This window comes from Oncorhynchus keta, chromosome 23 (genome assembly GCF_023373465.1).
Source record: "Oncorhynchus keta strain PuntledgeMale-10-30-2019 chromosome 23, Oket_V2, whole genome shotgun sequence".
NCBI lineage: Eukaryota > Metazoa > Chordata > Actinopteri > Salmoniformes > Salmonidae > Oncorhynchus > Oncorhynchus keta.
Genome location: NC_068443.1, coordinates 15,290,511 through 15,304,612, shown reverse-complemented (window position 1 = coordinate 15,304,612; position 14,102 = coordinate 15,290,511). Strand labels below are relative to the sequence as shown.

General features: G+C 42.9%; 1 protein-coding gene across 1 annotated transcript in view; it reads left to right on the top strand.

Moving 5' to 3' along the window:
* The window catches only part of LOC118401849 (uncharacterized), a 42,260-nt gene extending 28,775 nt beyond the window's left edge, over window positions 1-13,485 (top strand). Inside the window, exons 10-12 of the mRNA XM_035799468.2 lie at window positions 4,514-4,641; window positions 4,894-4,964; window positions 5,583-13,485. Of these exons, the coding sequence (XP_035655361.2) occupies window positions 4,514-4,641; window positions 4,894-4,964; window positions 5,583-9,343 (3,960 nt within the window). The 3' untranslated portion in view covers window positions 9,344-13,485. The remainder of the gene's footprint in view (window positions 1-4,513; window positions 4,642-4,893; window positions 4,965-5,582) is intronic.
* Window positions 13,486-14,102: the final 617 nt, after the last annotated feature.

Genomic DNA, 14,102 nt, shown 5'->3' with positions numbered 1-14,102 from the left:
TCATCATCCCACCAACATGTTGCTGTAACGGAGTGTGTTTCATCCCACCAACATGTTGCTGTAACGGAGTGTGTTTCATCCCACCAACATGTTGCTGCTGTTTCATCCCACCAACATGTTGCTGGAGTGTGTTTCATCCCACCAACATGTTGCTGTAACGGAGTGGTTTCATCCCACCAACATGTTGCTGTAGCGGGTGTGTTTCATCCCACCAACATGTTGCTTTCAGTGTGTTTCATCCCACCAACATGTTGCTGTAACGGAGTGTGTTTCATCCCACCAACATGTTGCTGTAACGGAGTGTGTTTCATCCCACCAACATGTTGCTGTAACGGAGTGTGTTTCATCCCACCAACATGTTGCTTCAGTGTGTTTCCCACCAACATGTTGCTGTAACGGAGTGTGTTTCATCCCACCAACATGTTGTTTCATCCCACCAACATGTTGCTGTAACGGAGTGTGTTTCATCCCACCAACAGTGTCCCACCAACATGTTGCTGTAGAGTGTTTCATCCCACCAACATGTTGCTGTCCCACCAACATGTTGCTGTAACGGAGTGTGTTTCATCCCACCAACATGTTGCTGTAACATGTTGGAGTGTGTTTCATCCCACCAACAGTGTGTTTCATCCCACCAACATGTTGCTGTAACGGAGTGTGTTTCATCCCACCAACATGTTGCTGTAACGGAGTGTGTTTCATCCCACCAACATGTTGCTGTAACGTGTTTCATCCCACCAACATGTTGTGTTTCATCCCACCCAACATGTTTCATCCCACCAACATGTTGCTGTAACTGGAGTGTGTTTCATCCCACCAACATGTTGCTGTGTTTCATCCCACCAACAACGGAGTGTGTTTCATCCCACCAACATGTTGCTGTAACGGAGTGTGTTTCATCCCACCAACATGTTGCTGTAACGGAGTGTGTTTCATCCCACCAACATGTTGCTTTCATCCCACCAACATGTTGCTGTAACGGAGTGTGTTTCATCCCACCAACATGTTGCTGTGTTTCATCCCACCAACATGTTGCTGCTGTTTCATCCCACCAACATGTTGCTGTAACGGAGTGTGTTTCATCCCACCAACATGTTTCATCCCACCAACATGTTGCTGTAACGGAGTGTGTTTCATCCCACCAACATGTTGCTGTAACGGAGTGTGTTTCATCCCACCAACATGTTGCTGTAACGGAGTGTGTTTCATCCCACCAACATGTTGCTGTAACGGAGTGTGTTTCATCCCACCAACATGTTGCTGTAACGGAGTGTGTTTCATCCCACCAACATGTTGCTGCTGTTTCATCCCACCAACATGTTGCTGTAACGGAGTGTGTTTCATCCCACCAACATGTTTCATCCCACCAACATGTTGCTGTAACGGAGTGTGTTTCATCCCACCAACATGTTGCTTCATCCCACCAACATGTTGCTGTAACGGAGTGTGTTTCATCCCACCAACATGTTGCTGTAACGGAGTGTGTTTCATCCCACCAACATGTTGCTGTAACGGAGTGTGTTTCATCCCACCAACATGTTGCATCATCCCACCAACATGTTGCTGTAACGGAGTGTGTTTCATCCCACCAACATGTTGCTGTTTCATCCCACCAACATGTTGCTGGAGTGTGTTTCATCCCACCAACATGTTGCTTGCTGTTTCATCCCACCAACATGTTGCTGACGGAGTGTGTTTCATCCCACCAACATGTTGCTGTAACGGAGTGTGTTTCATCCCACCAACATGTTGCTGTAACGGAGTGTTTCATCCCACCAACATGTTGCTTCAGTGTGTTTCATCCCACCAACATGTTGCTGTAAGTGGATGTTGTGTTTCATCCCACCAACATGTTGCTGTAACGGTTTCATCCCACCAACAGTGTGTTTCATCCCACCAACATGTTGCTGTAACGAGTGTGTTTCATCCCACCAACATGTTGCTGTAACGGAGTGTGTTTCATCCCACCAACATGTTGCTGTAACGGTGTGTTTCATCCCACCAACATGTTTGCTGTTTCATCCCACCAACATGTTGCTGTAACGGTGTGTTTCATCCCCCAACATGTTGCAACATGTTTCATTGCTGTAACGGAGTGTGTTTCATCCCACCAACATGTTGCTGTAACGGAGTGTGTTTCATCCCACCAACATGTTGCAGTGTGTTTCATCCCACCAACATGTTGCTGTAACGGAGTGTGTTTCATCCCACCAACATGTTGCTGTAACGGAGTGTGTTTCATCCCACCAACATGTTGCTGTAACGGAGTGTGTTTCATCCCACCAACATGTTGCTGTAACGGAGTGTGTTTCATCCCACCAACATGTTGCTGTAACGGAGTGTGTTTCCACCAACATGTTGCTCCCACCAACATGTTGCTGGAGTGTGTTTCATCCCACCAACATGTTGCTGTAACGGAGTGTGTTTCATCCCACCAACATGTTGCTGTAACGGAGTGTGTTTCATCCCACCAACATGTTGCTGTAACGGAGTGTGTTTCATCCCACCAACATGTTGCTGTAAGGAGTGTGTTTCATCCCACCAACATGTTGCTGTAACATGTTGCTGAGTGTGTTTCATCCCACCAACATGTTGCTGTTTCATCCCACCAACATGTTGCTGTAGTGTGTTTCATCCCACCAACATGTTGCTGTAACGGAGTGTGTTTCATCCCACCAACATGTTGCTGTTTCATCCCACCAACATGTTGCTGTAACGGAGTGTGTTTCATCCCACCAACATGTTGCTGTAACGGAGTGTGTTTCATCCCACCAACATGTTGCTGTAACGGAGTGTGTTTCATCCCACCAACATGTTGCTGGAGTGTGTTTCATCCCACCAACATGTTGCTGTAACGGAGTGTGTTTCATCCCACCAACATGTTGCTGTAACGGAGTGTGTTTCATCCCACCAACATGTTGCTGTAACGGAGTGCGTTTCATCCCACCAACATGTTGCTGTAACGGAGTGCGTTTCATCCCACCAACATGTTGCTGTAACGGAGTGTGTTTCATCCCACCAACATGTTGCTGTAACGGAGTGTGTTTCATCCCACCAACATGTTGCTGTAACGGAGTGTGTTTCATCCCACCAACATGTTGCTGTAACGGAGTGTGTTTCATCCCACCAACATGTTGCTGTAACGGAGTGTGTTTCATCCCACCAACATGTTGCTGTAACGGAGTGTGTTTCATCCCACCAACATGTTGCTGTAACGGAGTGTGTTTCATCCCACCAACATGTTGCTGTAACGGAGTGTGTTTCATCCCACCAACATGTTGCTGTAACGGAGTGTGTTTCATCCCACCAACATGTTGCTGAGTGTGTTTCATCCCACCAACATGTTGCTGTAACGGAGTGTGTTTCATCCCACCAACATGTTGCTGTAAGTGTGTTTCATCCCACCAACATGTTGCTGTAACGGAGTGTGTTTCATCCCACCAACATGTTGCTTTCATCCCACCAACATGTTGCTGTAACGGAGTGTGTTTCATCCCACCAACATGTTGCTGGAGTGTGTTTCATCCCACCAACATGTTGCTGTAACGGAGTGTGTTTCATCCCACCAACATGTTGCTGTCCCACCAACATGTTGCGGAGTGTGTTTCATCCCACCAACATGTTGCTGCGGAGTGTGTTTCATCCCACCAACATGTTGCTGTAACGGAGTGTGTTTCATCCCATCCCAACATGTTGCTGTAACGGAGTGTTTCATCCCACCAACATGTTGCTGTAACGGGAGTGTGTTTCATCCCACCAACATGTTGCTGTAACGGAGTGTGTTTCATCCCACCAACATGTTGCTGTGTGTTTCATCCCACCCAACATGTTGCTGTAACGGAGTGTGTTTCATCCCACCAACATGTTGCTGTAACGGAGTGTGTTTCATCCCACCAACATGTTGCTGTAACGGAGTGTGTTTCATCCCACCAACATGTTGCTGTAACGGAGTGTGTTTCATCCCACCAACATGTACACAACACTTGGCACTGAAGTCAACTGTACTGACAGACAGAGCTTGTGACACAGTGGGAAACGGTTCACTTAAGATCTTGGTGAGGATGACTTCACCACATGGTGACTACTAGTTCTAGCCTGTAAGTTTCTCATCCACTACACTCACCCCCTAGTAGTCTGTGATCCGGGTTACAGCACCATTGTAACAGAGTGAGTTCTGTCCCCACCTGGGACACAAACTCTGGGGGTTGCCTCTGGACTGGGCTAAGAGACATTCCTTTTATTTATTTATTATATATATAGGTCAAAATTGAACTATTATATATTTTATCCCCATTTTCTTCCTATATATCATAAATTATCCACTTTTATGACACTTCAATATAATTTTGTCACTGGATAAAACCATCTGGTGTTGTCTACATGTTGATCCACCTTGATTTCAAGTTTGCTTAAGTGTGATACATTTAAGTTAATTCAAGAAAATAAATGAAAAGGCAAGGCTTTGAGTCGGTGTGCATTTTTATGACCATAATCTATATTTTATACACTGCAGGCTGAAGCCACGGGTTCCCACGGACAGAAAAGAAGAGGCAGAAAGAGAAAACAGAAAAGAGGACGTGGTGTCAAAAATGAGAAGAGCGAAGCAAAGGGTGTGAAAAGAGAGAGGTCACCTGAAACTGAGTGAGTGTCCAGCTGTGGAACAGAGGAATTCAAATCCAGGTAGAAAATGAATTGACCAAGGAATACACTCACCTAGTGTACAGAGGATTGAATCTGTCCCTGATTTGAGAGGTTATTGGGGGAAGGGTGAAAAACAGCAGTGGTGCAGACCTCGAGGCCCAGATTTGAATGACCCTATTGTAGTGGCTAGGACCTTGGAAGTGAACTTACCCATTAAAAATCATAACTGACTTTATATTTGTCTGTCCTCAGGGAAGATGCCGAACCATCAGATAATAAACTTTGGACCACTGTCATTAAAAGGACCACTGTCTGTGATTCTGGTAAGGAGTGTTCCTTAGTGTGTAGAACAGTGAACATGAGCTCTTTATTCAAAACTACTGAATAAACAAACTACAAATGACAGCCTTAAAGATGCAGAGAAATTGGTTACTAGTGTTATGTTCTAATTTTCAGAGTAAATAACTCATGGACACTAGAGAAGCTTAACCAAGTTTAATTCCTCCCAAAGGGTCGCTACAGCTGTAATTCTGACACACGTCACTTTGGGTGGAGTCTCCTTATCGCTAAACAGTGCATCATTATTGCTGAGCAGGGAGCTGAGATATATGAGCCTTCAACGGTTTCTCCCATTATTAGTACTGCCACATGCGATCGTGTTCCCTGCACTCAGCCCTTCCCAAGCTTCATTATGGCACCCCTCATGTCTCTTTAGTACCTAATGTTCCTATACTTCTGAGTATAACAATGTTCAAAGTTTCACCCAGAATCCAACACTCGACCTAAGCGTCCATGCTATTCTGCTGTCAGAATAACCAAGTGCTTATGTGTATCATTCTTTGAGTTCAGTGAACACTTTCACTGTATCTTTTAGGCTGCAGTACCTTGACTTTGTCAATAATATGTGGATGTCTTGCTCACTTTTCTCTTTTCAACACTAGGTGGTGTCTCAGAGAGTGTACCTCAGGACTCACTAACTCCTGAGCCATCTAACACCTCTCACAAAAGAAGTCAACGAGTCAAAGCATGCTCTTTCTGTCGCAAGACTTTCACTGAAACACTGGGCTTGACAAGACACATGCGATCTCACATTGAACAGAGGTCACACAAATGCACCCTGTGTGGGCAAGACTTTGAATTCAGTGAGGACTTAGAGGAGCACCAGAAGAGTAGCTGTGAGGAGAAGAAGAGTGGTGATGACTACTGTGGGAGAACTGTCCAGAAAAAAAAATATCAGAAAAAAAACCCTGATCTGAAAAGAGACAAAAAGCCTGATCTGAAAGGAGACAAGAAAACTCATCTGAATAGAGCCAAAAAGAAATATCGGAAAAGAGCCAAAAAATCTGATCTGAAAGGACACACAAAAGAGGGCACCATAATGTGCCATGTGTGCGGGAAAGTAACTACTCGTATTGTAAGTTTGCAAAGGCACCTTCTACTTCACTTCAACAATGGCGCATACAAGTGCCCTGTGTGTCCAAAGACTTTTATATTAAATTGTGATTTGAGATCACACCTGAGATTGAAAAGATGTTCTGATAAAGTAATTACAACCAGGCTCCACCTCAAATCCAACCCTGGGGATTACAAGTGTCCTTACTGTGGGGACACTTTCCAGCTACCACGTGATCTGAAAGGACACACAAAAGACTGTTCCAGAAAGTGCCATGTGTGTGGGAAAATAAGTTCTCGAAAACTGGAAATGCGAAGGCACATGTTAAAACACAACAACAATGGCCCCATCAAGTGCCCGGTGTGTCCAAAGACTTTTGCATACCATACTGATTTGAAGAAGCACCTGAAAACAAAAAAACTATGTAGGGAGAAATGTTCTGATGTCAAGGTGAAGAACAATGCTGATTTGAAATTGCCCCAAAGATTGAAAAGGTCTTATAGGAAGACATTTTCTGATGATGTAATTACAACCAAGATCCACTTCAAATCCAACCCTGGGGATTACACGTGTCCCTACTGTGGGGACACTTTCCAGTTACCACGTGATCTGAAAGGACACACAAAAGACTGTTCCAGAAAGTGCAATGTGTGTGGGAAAACAACTTCAACAGCACGCGGCATGCGAAGGCACATGTTAAGACACAACAACAATGGCCCCTACAAGTGCCCGGTGTGTCCAATGACTTTTATATACCATCCTGATTTGAAGAAGCACCTGAAACTGAAAAAACATTGTAGAGCGAAATGTTCTGATGTGATGATGAAAGAAATACTGTCTTCAGGAGGCGGTAGATGTTGGAAAATGTTCAATGAAACAGCAGTCATGACAAACAGCCAACAACCAAGCTCCAGCAACACAGCTGGGCCTTGGAAGAGAATTGAAGAGCTTGCTCATGACTCGCAGCAATCCGATAACGGCATGAGTAGTGATATGAACCTTAATAGCCTTGAAGAAGACCACAGTGACAAGATCAGTCAATACCAACCCATTAAGGATGTTGACCTGAATAGCCTCTATGAAGACTACTGTCAGGAGATCAGTCAATACCAACCCATTAAGGATGTTGACCTGAATAGCCTCTATGAAGACTACTGTCAGGAGATCAGTCAATACCAACCCATTAAGGATGTTGACCTGAATAGCCTCTATGAAGACTACTGTCAGGAGATCAGTCAATACCAACCCATTAAGGACGTTGACCAATCCAACCCTGGTGAGTACAATTGTCCTTACTGTTGGGACACTTTCCAGCTCCCAGATGATCTGAAAAGCCACACAAAAGACTGTTCCAGAAAGTGCCATGTGTGTGGGAAAATAACCTCAAAGGCATGTGACATGCGAAGGCACATGTTAAAACATGACAACAATGGCCCCATCAAGTGCCCGGTGTGTCCAAAGACGTTTATATTCCATACCGATTTGAAAACACACCTGAAAACAAAAAAACTTTGTAGGGAGAAATGTTCTGATGTGATGGCAAAGGAATTACTGTCTTCAGTCGATGGTAGATGTAGGAAAAATGTTAATGAAACAGGAGTCATGACAAGTTGCGATCAACCAAGCTCCAGCAACACAGGTGGGCCTTCGAAGAGCGGGCCTGTGTTGGGTTTGAAGAGCTTTGAAGAGTTCTTTGAAGAGCTCTCTAATGACTCTGATATCAGTATGAATAGTGACGTGAACCTGAATAGCCTCGATGAAGACTACAGTCAGGAGATCAGTCAATACCAACCCATTAAGGATGTTGACCTGAATAGCCTCGATGAAGACTACAGTCAAGAGATCAGTCAATACCAACCCATTAAGGATGTTGACCTGAATAGCCTCTATGAAGACTACAGTCAGGAGATCAGTCAATACCAACCTATTAAGGATGTTGACCAATCCAACCCTGCGGAGTACAATTGTCCTTACTGTAGGAAGACTTTCCAGCTCCGACATGATCTGAAAGAACACAAAAAAGACTGTTCCAGGAAGTGCCATGTGTGTGGGAAAGCAACTTCGACGCCATGCGGAATGCGGAGGCACATGTTAAAACACTACAATGGCCACATCAAGTGCCCGGTGTGTCCAGCGACTTTTGTATACCATACTGATTTGAAGAAGCACCTGAAAACAAAAAAACTATGTAGGGAGAAATGTTCTGGGGTGATGGCGAAGGAATTACTGTCTTCAGTAGATGATAGATGTAAGAAAAATGTCAATGAAACAGAAGTCATGGCAAGTTGCGAACAACCAAGCTCCAGCAACACAGGCGGGCCTTCAAATGGCATTGAAGAGTTTTCATATGATTTTCAGCAATCCGATAACAGCATAAGTAGTGATGTGAACCTGAATAGCCTCCATGAAGACAACAGTCAGGAGATCAGTCAATGCCAAGCCATTAAGGACATTGACCTATCCAACCCTGGTGAGTACAAGTGTCTTTACTGTGGGGACATTTTCCAGCTCCCTGATGATCTGAAAGGACACACAAAAGACTGTTCCAAAAAGTGCCATGTGTGTGGGAAAATATCCTCAAAGGCATGCGACATGCGAAGGCACATGTTAAAACACTTCAACAATGGCCCCATCAAGTGCCTGGTGTGTCCAAAGACATTTATATTTCACACTGATTTGAAAACACACCTGAAAACAAAAAAACTTTGTAGGGAAAAATGTTCTGATGTGATGGCGAAGGAATTACTGTCTTCGGTAGATGGTAGATGTAGGAAAAATGTGAATGAAACAGGAATCATGACAAGGCTCCAAGAACCAAGCTCCAGCAACATAGGCGGGCCTTCGAAGAGCGGGCCTGTGTTGGGTTTGAAAAGCTTTGAAGAGTTCTTTGAAGAGCTCTCTAATGACTCTGATATCAGCATGAGTAGTGATGTGAATCTGAATAGCCTCCATGAAAACTACAGTCAGGAGATCAGTCAATACCAACCCATGAAGGATGTTGACTTGAGTATCCTCCATGAAGACTACAGTCAGGAGATCAGTCAATACCAGCCTATGAAGGACACTGACCCGAATAGCCTACATGAAGACTTCAGTCAGGAGATCAGTCACTACCAACCCATGAAGGATGTTGACCTGAATAGCCTCCATGAAGTCTATAGTGATGATATCAGTCAATACCAACCTGTTAAGGACATTGACCCACAGGGGGACAGAAGGTCTGTAAATGATTCAGGGGTAAATGAGATGCCCAATGTCAAAGAACCAAACTCAACCAACGGCCCAGGGCCTCTCCAGGACTCAATCTGAGCCAAACAGAGAAGCTAAGAATGAGATACAGGTGATACCGGTGTCAACAATACATACAACAAAACTAAAAGCCCTGCAATTTAAGGTTATAAGAAAATGATGAACAGCAACAACTTCCTTATATGTATTTGTTTTTTTTGTAGCTATTGTTATGGATTAGGTATTTAGAGATGATAGAGAGATTCCCACTAGTAATTACCAGTTGGAGGGGCATTCAAGTGGATCTTTCCCAGTCTTATGTAGGGATTTGCGAATTTGCGAGATGTTTGAACGCAGCATAACCCGAGTGAAAAGTCAGTTGTCTCTTAGGTGGCGGAGTCTCTCGATAGTTGTGAGGTATCCCCGGTTTGTGAAGCTACTCATGTTCATAAGAGTGCTGATGGCAAACCGGATGGGGAGAAGGATGATTTATGTGGGGACATAGAGGAAACATTCTTTGCCAAACTAGACGGTGGTTTCCAGGTAATAGTTCATCATAGTGAGAAAGTTTATTCTTGTGTGTATCTCGGTTAGAACTTCTGGGCAGAGATATACAGTGCCGTGAAAAAGTATTTGTCCCCTTTCTAATGTTCTCTGCTTTTGCATTATTGTTATACTGAATTATCAGATCTTCACCCAAAATATAATATTAGATAAAGGGAACCTGAGTGAACAAATAACACAATTACATACTTATTTCATTTATTTCATTAACAAAGTTATGAAACACCCATTTCCCCTGTGTGAAAAAGTAATTTTCCCCTTCCACTCGATAACAGTCTATGCCACCTTTAGCTGCGATGACTCCAACCAAACGCTTCCTGTAGTTGTTGATCAGTCTCATGTGGCTGTGGAGGAGTTTTTGCCCACTCTTCCATGCAGAACTGCTGTAACTCAGCGACATTTTGTGGTTTTCAAGCATGAATTGCTCATTTCAGGTCCTGCCACAACATTTCAATTAGGATTAGGACAGCGGAGTCAATCACCACCTTCCGGAGACACCTGAAACCCCACCTCTTTAAGGAATACCTAGGATAGGATAAAGTAATCCTTCTCACCCCCCTTAAAAGATTTAGATGCACTATTGTAAAGTGGCTGTTCCACTGGATGTCATAAGGTGAATGCACCAATTTGTAAGTCGCTCTGGATAAGAGCGTCTGCTAAATGACTTAAATGTAAATGTAAATGGCAGGACTTTGACTAGACTATTCCAAAACTTTAAATGTGTTGCTTCTTTAGCCATTTTCATGTAGATTGTGTGTTTTGGATCATTGTCTTGCTCCATCACCCAGCTGCGCTTCAGCTTCAGCTCATAGACGAAAGGCCTGACATTCTCCTGAAGAATTCTATGATATAGAGCAGAATTCTTGGTTCCTTCTACTAAGGGAAGTTGTCAAGGTCCTGAGGCAGCAAAGCATCCCCAAACCATCACACTACCACCACCATGCTTGTCTGTTCGTGTGAGGTTCTTACTGTGGGAATGCAGTGTTTTGGTTTATGCCAGGCATAATGGGACCCATGCCATCCAAAAAGTTATAATTTTAAATGATCTGTCCATAGAACATTCTTCCAAGAGTTGATGATCATCAAGGTGCTTTTTGACAAACTTGAGGGAACTTTTTGGACGACATGGATCCCATAATGCCTGGTGATAACCAAACACTGCATTCCAAAGTAAGAACCTCGTACCCAACGGTCAAGCATGGTGCAGCTAGACAATGATCCAAAACACACTATCAAGTCTACATGAAAATGTCTAAAAAGCAACATATTTGAAGTTTTGAAATGGTCTAGTCAAAGTCCAAACCTAATCCCAAATGAGATATTGTGGCAGGACTTGAAACGAGCAGTTCATTCTTGAAAACCCACAAATGTTGCTAAGTTAAAGCATTTCTGCATGCAGGAGTGGGCCATAATTCCTCCACAGCGATGTGAAAGACTGATCAACAACTACAGGAAACATTTGGTTGCAGTCATTGCAGCTAAAGTTGGCACAACCTGTTATTGAGTGTAAGGGGGCAATTACTTTTTCACACAGGGGAATTGGGTGTTCCATAACTGTTAATACATTATTATATTTAAATAAAAATGTTTACCTTAGGTTTCCTTTAATATTAGGTTTTGGTTGAAGATCTAACATTCAGTATAAAAAATATGCAAAAATAGAGAAAATCAGAAAGGTGGCAAATACTTTTTCACAGCACTGTATTTGAGGAAGTGTGGCCTCTGCACAGGATGAGGTTGATTCATGTTTCAATTTATGGGAGACGTTCTTTGTTTTGTTGAGTGACACTGAGCAACTAGGTTCTCTTGGTGGTCTGAGAAAGCATTTGGTTCCCTGAGTGATCTGTTGGATTCAGAGTTTGTCAGTGATGATTTTGTTCCTTTAGCTGACATATTCTGTGAGGTTAGTGAGGATCCGCTGGAAGACCCGGGCTGGGTATTGCGGGATGACACGGCTGTGTCTTGTTACAAGAATAGGGTGCTTGAAGAATTGGGTTTGGAAAAGCCAGATCCACTACAGAGTGAGTTTTGTGACGTTAAGTGTGAGGAGATGAAGATGTTGGTCAATGTTCACTTGTCCCTGTTGGTGGTTGCTCCAGGTCTCTAATCACTGGACACCTCTCAGATGGAGCTTGGTGCGTGTGACCACGGGCGCTGTGAATGGAGTTGGTCTCTCAGGGGGCGGAGTCTCTCAAGGAGAGTTTTGAGGTATCCCCAGTTTGTTAAGATGCTCATGTTCAGAAGATGGCAAACCAGATGGGGAGAAGGATGATTTGTGTGAGGACTCTGTGTCTCTGTTCCTCTCCCTCAAGTTTGAGTTTTGCAGGTTCAGGCAAAAATTAAACAGTTAGCGCAGACAACATTTTCTGCGCTAAACTATGTAAAAACGACAACTTCCTATGTCCCACAGTTTGTGCTTCTCAGATTTCTTTCTAAAAATCTGTGCTTTGAGCTCACACAAAAAAACAAACTAAATTGAATTAAAATAATTGAAAGCTAAATTAAACCGAAATGTAGGCTAATCGCTCAGCACTAGTGTACATATTGGTCTCTTTAGTTAAGGAAGTTTTATGGGGGGGTGTATTACAAGTTTTGAAAAATTCAGGAAAATAGATTGTGGTGACTGTGAGGTTTTTTCTTGTTGGGGGAGAAGTTATAGAATAGGTTTGGTAGTTAAGTATGTAGGCTTAGGACCCCTAGACATAACGAGTCAGTAGGCGAGTAAATCGGTTTCATAACAATGTGTAGGAATAGGAACTCAAAAGTGTAGAAATATGGCGGTAGTTCTCCTGAACCTGGGCCCCTATTCTCAGTGTTTTTGCCTTTCAGATAATAATAAATAAGAGAAGGAGTAGCTGATCCTAGATCAGCATTCATACTCTGAAAATCTTTAGAACCTTTATAATCTAGGACCCAGACTGAAAGGCAAATGGAGCACCAACATGTACACAACACTTGGCACTGAAGTCAACTGTACTGACAGACAGAGCTTGTGACACAGTGGGAAACGGTTCACTTAAGATCTTGGTGAGGATGACTTCACCACATGGTGACTACTAGTTCTAGCCTGTAAGTTTCTCATCCACTACACTCACCCCCTAGTAGTCTGCTACAGTAGTCTGTGATCCGGGTTACAGCACCATTGTAACAGAGTGAGTTCTGTCCCCACCTGGGACACAAACTCTGGGGGTTGCCTCTGGACCGGGCTAAGAGACATTCCTTTTTATTATTCTTTACAAAAATGTGACAAACTATATATCTTCTTTCCCCTTTCTCTCCCTCTCTTTATCCACTTTTTTAACACTTCTATAACACTTAACTATCATGTAATGTCACTGTATACTGGAAGTCACTTTGGATAAAAGCTATGGGTTGCCTATTGGCCGAGCTGAAGTGACTTTTTTGTGTGCATGTTTTTCTTTTTACTTCATGTCAAAATGTGGTAACTGTATATTCTTTCTCCCTCTCTCTATGTATCATTAATTACCCACTTTTATAACATTTTTATAATGCTTAAATGTCATGTCACTGTATACTGTAAGTCACTTTGGATAAAAGCATCTACGACGCTTTGTATTTACATGTTTATCCATCCGTTTTTTAAAGTTGACATTGGTGTGATACATTTCAATATATTAAAGAAGACAAATTAAAAGGCATGGCTGAGTCTGAGAGTGCATTTTTTATGACTATAATATACTGACTATAATATACTAAACAAAAATAAACCCAACATGTAAAGTGTTGGTCCCATGTTTCATGAGCTGAAATTAAAGATCGCAAAAAATTCCATAAGCACAAAAATCTTATTTCTCTCAAATGTTGTGCACAATTTATTTTACATCCCAGTTAGTGAGCAATTCTTTGTTGCCAAGATAATCCATCCACCTGACAGGTATGGCCTATCAAGAAGCTGGTTAAACAGCATCATCATTACACAGGTGCACCTTGTGCTGGGGATAACAAAAGGCCACTTTAAAATGTGCCGTTTTGTCACACACATAATGCCACAGAAGTTTTGAGGGGTAATGCAATTGGCGTGATTACTACAGGAATGTCCACCAGAGCTGTTTCCAGAGAATTTCATGTTAATTGCACACTCCCTCAATACTTAGTGGGATGCTGAGGAGTAATTCTGATTGGCTGGGCCTGCACGTTTGCCCAGTTGTGAAATCTATAGATTAGCGCATCATTTTTGTTATATCTATTGACTGATTTCCTTCTATGAACTGTAAAATCTTTGCATGTTTGCAAAATTGTTGCATGTTATATATTT